Source organism: Mus pahari, chromosome 2 (assembly GCF_900095145.1).
Source record: "Mus pahari chromosome 2, PAHARI_EIJ_v1.1, whole genome shotgun sequence".
Classification (NCBI taxonomy): Eukaryota; Metazoa; Chordata; class Mammalia; order Rodentia; family Muridae; genus Mus; species Mus pahari.
In genome coordinates, this window is record NC_034591.1 from 115,718,447 (window position 1) to 115,726,357 (window position 7,911).

At 45.7% G+C, this 7,911-nt stretch overlaps 1 protein-coding gene across 17 annotated transcripts in view; it reads right to left on the bottom strand.

Annotated features, from left to right (window-relative positions):
- Positions 1–7,911, bottom strand: part of Foxp1 (forkhead box P1) — a 591,308-nt gene that overhangs the window by 29,531 nt on the left and 553,866 nt on the right. For all 17 annotated transcript variants that reach the window (XM_029535519.1, XM_029535518.1, XM_029535517.1 and 14 more), the window contains one exon: positions 6,679–6,766. In XM_029535519.1, coding sequence (XP_029391379.1) covers positions 6,679–6,766 — 88 coding nt within the window. The remainder of the gene's footprint in view (positions 1–6,678; positions 6,767–7,911) is intronic.

The following is a 7,911-nucleotide window of genomic DNA, read 5'->3' on the forward strand; positions in this document are numbered from 1 at the left end:
GGAAACCATGGAGAAACATTACTATGAGCATGCCCAGTAGATACAACCACAGACTGATTTCCATTCCTTACATAAAAACAAACAAAAATAAGGAGAAGTGGGCAAGCGTCCTTAACAGGGGGGTTGATAAACTGTGGGTACAAAGCCTCAGGGACAGTGGCTTGTATGTGAGAAGTCCAACAGCCAGCCAAGAGATGTCCAGCTCCCTTCTGAGCTCCGTACAAGCAGGACGCAGTACAGTGGATAATGCCTCCTAGAGGGGCAGACTGGGGAGCTTGCTCTACCTTACTTGGGATTGCCCAGCCTTTTAAACTGGAAATCTTAGGTTCTCCTAAACCTAGGAGGGCAGGCCGGGATGGCTGGTCACTCTGGTGTTGATCAGCTAGACCAAATTTTAAAAAGAACCGTCTTCTTAGGCTCTCTGTCTCCTCTATACAATCTGGGCCCATTCTCGGGTGGTTGCCTTGACCTAGATCTTCCTTGCTAATAGCCTCTGCCATTGCCTGGGGCATGGGCACCAAAGTGCCTGCTGTGGTACTGGGGGCATGCTAGCCCTCCTTACCTACTGTTATACAGCAGGGGCCCCTGCTTGTTTCCATCTAGTGCTTCAGTATAGTCAGTTCACAGGAAGTAGTGACAGCCGCACGGAATCTAATTACTGACACATTCTTCTATGCCCACCCTTTTAAAGAGTCCTCCTCTTGCCTGTCTGCAGCGTGTGTGTGAGTGTATGTGTGCGTGTGTGTGTGTGTGTGTGTGTGTGTGTGTGTGTGCGTGTGTGTGTGTGTGTTGGGATGGAACCAATGCTTAGTACATGTGAATCTACAGCCCACTGATTGAGCTACATCCCCAGCCTTCGTCTGCTTTTCAGTTCGAGGAGCTAGGGGAAGCCCGTCCAGGAGCAGCCCTGTGGCACACAACGAAAACACACCATCTCCAGACATTTTCTTTTTTAACTCAAAAGACATACCCTACTCTAGAGGATGAGAAGGGGCTAATGTGGCCGTGCCTTCTGACAAAAATAGTCTACATGCTCAAGAAGACGTGCTCAGGAGGCTTGCACTGTTGGGCTTTCTTTTGGCCTGCCGTTTTCAGTATTTCATCCTCCAAAGGTGGAATTATGTCCTCTGCAGTCTCTCTCTCTGTCTCTCTCTCTGTCTCTCTCTGTCTCTCTCTGTCTCTCTCTGTCTCTCTGTCTCTCTCTCTCTCTCTCTCTCTCTGTGTGTGTGTGTGTTCTCATCCACAGCTTAAAGGCTGAACAAGCTGATAACGCATGTCACCAGCCAGGCTCACCCGTTAAAATACTATGAAGGTGCCCACTCAGTTCACACCTGGTAGCCGGTGGGTGCCAAGGCCTCCCAGAGGCATCCGGTGCTTCTCGGCTCTCCTGACTGTGCTCCGTGGGGTAAGCTGTCCTTACTTTAATACCTTCCTAGCTCCTGTACCTGGGTCCCTCGCTCCTGGCAGAGGCACGGTGGAAGGAAAGCTGTTTATTTCATGACCCGTGTTAAGACCACAACTTTAACCTCAGCAATTCCATCTCACGTTTTTATATATCATTTTATATATCATCCAAAGGGAACATTTAACAGATGGAATAATAAAGAATCTGACCTGAACAAAAAGTCCTTGACCCAAATGACTTCTGTGGTCCATGTTCTCTTGCTATGATATGTCTACATTTTCTCAGACGGCCTCCCAAGGTTCATAACATTTGGTTCCTAAGCAATAGCTGGGGTTGACCCATATCTACTCCATTGGTAAGACATTCTAACTGGCTTTTAAATAGCATTAACAAGCAAAGAAATGCCGAAAAGTCACAGAACACCAGCTCTAAGATATTCTGACTCTCTTTTCCTCTCAATAAGACCAGTTCAAGGGCAAACTGGAAATGGGATTGACCAACCCTTTTCTCCACTGCTAAGAAAACATTCATTAAATATTCAAAGATGCACACCTCCCTTGCTTGGTAGTTAATATGTTGGCAGATACATGGGCCTTGTGAGTCCAGTCATAGTTTACCTACATGGATATAGGGAAGCTCATGTCCGGTGCAGGTAAGAGAGTCTCCAAAGCTTCTGCATTTCACTGGAGTGGAGGCTTGCAGTAATGGCTCCAGGAGGGAAACATCTGCAGCCATTATCTCTCAAGGCTAACAGAAGTTCACTTCTTTAGAGAGCTGAGAGTGATGGAGCCGAAACCCAAGGATTCTGTTCTTGGTAACAATATGGAGCGAGGGCACTGTTAGGTACACAGGGCAGCACTCAAGTGGCCTCTGCCAGCTTCAGTTCCTTGGATTTGACTCATCTGTATGGTATATAGTCTTTATTATCCGTTAGCTTAGATAGGAACTCTCACGCGTCCACATGCTACGATCCAGTGTGAGCCCATGTAAGATAGGGGCAAACGAGTGGCCTCTACCTCTTCTAACACAAAGTAGGAGAGTGAGGCAGCAGGCTACGGAAGTACAGCATCACTTTTTTGGAACTGTTTGAACTGTAACCGTCCTCTGCCATGGCGCTACAAATATTTCTCAAGTTTACACCTTAATAACTAGCAATTTTATAATTAACTTTGAGAAACTAAGACGTTCAGGAATTCCCTGGACTGGGAAAGAAATGCCCTAAGCAAAAAGAAGCAATTCCTTGGACCAGTGCTGTGCAGGCTCTCTCTTCTAGATTAGGTGCTGCCCCAGCCTGTAGTTGAGAACGGGAGATCACGTGTACAGGGAACAGCAATGAGAAGCTGTCTGTGTCCAAGTCTGCCTCCCCCAAGTATTCTTACAGGTCCCTGCCTGCCCCCACGGCTCTGGTTTTATGGGTATTGCAATCTGTCGTTAAGTACATTAAAGTGGACGTTCTCAGGCAGAGTGTGGTGAGCACGCTTATAATCCCAATACTCAGGAGGTTGAGGCAGTCAGTCTGCCATGAGTTCAAGGCCAGCTTGGACTATACAGTGACAACCTGTCCCTTGAAACAAAAAAAATCGAGAAAAAAAAATAGTAGTACGTTTACCAAAATAAAAATAAACCAACAAAAAATATGGAAATAATGAAATTTATACAAGTGGCTAGCAGATAAGGAATCCAGCTTTAAGCCCATTTGCTCAGTGTCCCCAAAGCTACTAATGTTGCTAGGCTTGCGATCTACGCTCTCTTTCATCTAGTCCCCAGGAGAGCTGTGAATTCTCATGATAAATCCAAGCTGGGGGTGCAGTTCATGGGTAGGCAGCTGACCAGCTGACTAGACTTAGTCCCCAGCACCACAGAAACAAGTCAAATGGGAACAATTCACGGCTCGATTGTCTGATCGAATAACTAGTTTTGGCTGGTCTCTTTCTAGTCCTCGAATGCTACTTTGAGTAAATTTCTGCTGTTGTGAAGAACCCAGGTCAACTAGCTAGTCAATGGCAGTCCAGCTTGTTATCCATGAGATATTTTACGGTGGGCTTTTTTTTGCCTTTTTTTGTTTTGTTTTGTTTTGTTTTTTTAATTTGAGAGAGGGTATTGCAACCTAGCTCTGGCTAGCCTGGAACTCTCTATGTACACCAGAGCGGCTTTGAACTCCCGAAGATCCAGCTGCTTTTGCCTCCTGAGTACTGGTATTAAGGTTATGCACCTCCAGCCCAGCTCACTCATGGTTTTGGAAGATTTATTTATTTTATTTAAAATTCATGTGTGTGTGTGTGTGTGTGTGTATGTGTGTGTGTGTGTGTGTGTGTGTGTGTGTGTGTGTGTGTGTGTGGCATGTGAGTTTATGTACACAGTGTATGTAAAGGTGCCCGAGAGGCTAGAGGAACGTGTCAGATCCCCTGCAACTGGAGTTCCAGACAGTTGTGAGCTGTCACGTGGATACTGGGAATCTCCATCCTTTGCAAGAGCCATTAAGAGCTCTTAACTGCTGAGGCACTGTCTAGCTTCCCACGTGCCGTCTATTTTATAGTTCAATTTTCCTTGTAGAATACAAGAAACAGGAAGGCAGCTTTACCCACTTCTAACCATTACCATCCTTCACAGAGCCTCCAAAGAGGGCTGCACTCTGTAAAGAGATGAATAAAGGAGCCAGTATCCCTCAATCAAAGGTGGGCAAGCGCTTGTCTTATGAGTTGCTGGGATGCTGCCCTGACTGATGTAGAACTGAAGGTTATGGCTGAGGAGGCATATGGAGGGGTAGGCAGAGCTGTAGACAGCCAGGAACCCTGGGGGGTGGGGTGGGGAGGGGTGAGGACAACAAGTGACTAATATAAGAACATTTCTCATCCCCCTGAGCAGAGGTTGTTTGGCAAACTTCTACAATGGCCATGTAGTAGATGTCGTCAGCTTTATAGCCCATCGGGCTTCTGATGCAGTTACCAGGTTCTGTCTCCATGGAGGACGAACGATTGCACATTATCGGTGAATGGGCTTTGGCCTATCTGTGTCTCAGTATTTAACACAATGTACACACAATGAAATGTGATTTTCACCTCTCGTGGACGGTCTCTCTCCCTGACCACTTTGTAGACAGTATGTGAACTCCTAGGAAGCACCATGCTCCTTACATCCATACTCTAAAACCAAGAAGAAACGGGACCTGCAGGACCGAGGTGCCCACCGTGCCTCTTCTCCATGAAAGCAACTCTCAGTCAAAACTCGGTGACTTCCCAGGTAGCCATGGCACCTGGCTGACCTCCGCCCTGATCAGCCCTGTCCCTGCCACCCACTGAAAAGCCTGCCATCTCAGAGCACGTGAAACCCGAAAAGAGTCCTCTTCTCCATTTCTAGCCCTATGCCACACCCACCCAAAATCATCAGAGGGGCTGCCAGTAGATAACAGCCTGGCTGACGGATGGGCTCACTCTGCCCATCCTCCCACCCTTCTCTGTGGAGAGTGTATAATGACTGATAAGGCTGATAAGCTATATTCCCAGTTCCCTGATAACTAACAGTGGCCCACAATCAACCACGCAGACAGGAAGACCTACCTGGGCAAACTGTGACAGCTCCAACAACTTATTTGTGCCAGTCATAGGAATCTAATCTCATAGTGCATAAATCAATCTAGAGACATATATATATCATTTTGAAAATACCACCACCAATAAACATATAGATAAGTCAGGCCGTAAGGTGGGATCCACATTTGCAAAGTCTGACTTTTAAACAGATGTGGGGAGTGGGGGTTAATGCTACCTGCTTTTCTTCTCTACAGATATGCTCAAGCTAAATATGCTTCTGAAAACTGGTTTTATGGTATATGTTTTAGGGTACATGTTCTAAGCTTGTACAAACATCTCACTATTTTTGTTAAGTTTATATTTGCTGTCTGAATGGAAAATATTAACAAGCTCAAGAAAATAACTCATGAGAAAAAAGTATTCTACCAGAATTGTAGTTTCTCATATAAGACAGCTTTTTTTTTTTTTTTTTAAAGAAAATCCTTTCTGTCCTGAAAAGTCACAACAAAAAGTTTAAGTGTGTTTGGGCTGATTTTTCTCTGCAACTATTTGAAGCTGTAAATGACTTAACTCAGTAAAACTCCAAATGTAATTATCTTCTGTACTTAGCCTAGGGCTCTCCATATATCTCGGCATTGCTGCCTTGCATACAAAATAGGCTTTTCCATGGCTGGTACCAATATAATGTACAACATTGTTTTAATTTCCCCTCGCCGGCTAACCTCTTGCCTACACAGGACTGGCTGGGGGACGAAGCGTCCCGAGTCATCAACCACTCAAAAGCGTTCTGGAACTCGGTTGCATAAATGGGGTTTGCGGGGTCAGGCTTTTGCAACCGTACATTTTCATAATCTCTATTTCTGACCCAATTTTTACTTTCAGAAACTAATTTTCGATTAATTACACCAAAAGGGGGGGATTACTGTTAAAATATGGAGGTGCATCCACAAGTTCTACCTACAAGTCCAACATACATTTAAAATGTCCCAGCTCCCACACAGGGAAACTGTACAAGTTTACTCTCCAGGCACAAAATACACTCAACATAGCCCAGAGCATTTCCAAAAACCATGTTGCAGATATGGCAGACATGCATACAGCATATGCATCATGTGTTAATATGTGTTTATGTACCTGAAATATATAGTGAACACAATTACTCTCGGGGATACGAGAGAGACAAGGAGCCAAGGCCAAACAGGGACTGAATGTTCTGATATCTCCCCACATGGCTCGGAACACACGCGTCTGTGGGTTCAACTCGCCTATCCCGACCTCACACGCTCATCTTCTGCCCGCTCCTGCACATGTTCCCTCAGACTCACTCCCTTTAGTTCCACTTCAACATCATTAGCAACTTCTGGGACATACAGCAACAACAGATGACCAGAAAGTGGGACAGACAAGAGATGGGGTAAAGAGGGGATGGGAGGGGAAGGAGAGAAAGAGATGAGGAGATTGAAAAATGGAGGGAGAGAGGAAAGAAGGAAGACGGAAGAGGAGACAGGAGGGAGGGGAGGCTCAGGGTGGCGACGACTCACACAATGCTGCTTAGAGCCTAGACAGACGTCCCACAGACTACACTGAAGCTGAGCTTCCCCAGATAGTAATTAAACAAACAGGTTACAATAATAAAATCAAATGGACAACAGGCTGTGGGGTTTTCATCAGAGAATGCAAACACTGCAGAGAGGTGGGAGATGAGGAATACTCAAGTAATATTAGAAATAAACGTGGTTTTACCTGTAGCTCTAACTGCTGTACAACCTGCATTTGTACTCTACATTGAGCTGTGCTTCTATCGTCCAGCGCATGCTCACTGTTGAGATGTCTGCAACAATACATAGAAAACTGGTAAGTGAAATGGAGAAACAAAAATGAAAAAAAAATACAAGTTACGAGGATGCTTATGCAGGAGCAGCGGGTCTCGTTGTGGGGAGGGACACCCGTGTAGGAGGGGGTGGCTGGGCCTCGCTCACCTCTCCCACCTGTTCGTCCCACCATCATCCCACAGAATCGGACACATGGTTATCACCACGGGGAAACGCTGTGCCAGGTGTCTGGAGGGAGCCATGGACTCATACATTTGAAAGCAGAGAGGAAGTCAGGGCAGTGCTTCAAGATCATGTTAGTGGGTGGATCCAAGGCAAGGCCCGCTGCGTGCTTCAGGCTTTTGTAAGGGTCCGGACAGAATCATCTGGCTGCAAGAATACTGGTTTTCCAGAACAGATGCCATGTACTTACACTGACAATGTGTCACGTTTGTGTGAAAAGAAGAGATGGTCAAAGAGTGAAAAGCCAGCGCAGACATGTGAGACCAGAACCCACAGGTATAGCATCTGTACCAGGCATCGAGACACACACACACACACACACACACACACACACACACACGGTGACCCAGGGCAGTGCTGCCCAGTGCCCTGACTGCCAAGAGTTTCACTCCCTGGACCATGGATGATGCTGGCCCCATGCTGAGTATGCCTGTCTTATGGTCCTTTCAGTGTTTATTAGACTTTCCAACAGGGAAAAGGCTAACACAGTGAAATTTCAATCAGTTCTAACATATGCAGGAACTCTGGTAATCAGAGGGCTGAATCACTGCCTAAAATCTCAAAAATAAAAATTCATGGACCCGAGTTACTCAATCCTTTCTCATTAGGGAGGGAGAGGGGGAGGGGGAGGGGGAGGAAGAGATGGAGGGGGAGGGGAGGAAAAGGGAATATGAATAAAAATGAATGTGCCTTAAATTTTACTAATATGGACTCTCATAAAATTTATGCCAAAATAAAACTTGGATTTAAGTTTTTGTTTTAAATAATACTTTGATAACAGAGAGGTTTATTTTTTTCCCCAAAAAACTATCCACGTCAAATGTCTACCTTTTGATTTCATGAGGTGAGAAGCCAAACTCCATGTGGTTGTCAGAAAATATCCTTTACTCGGGAACACTTGCAAGACAGTTGTAATCTGCGT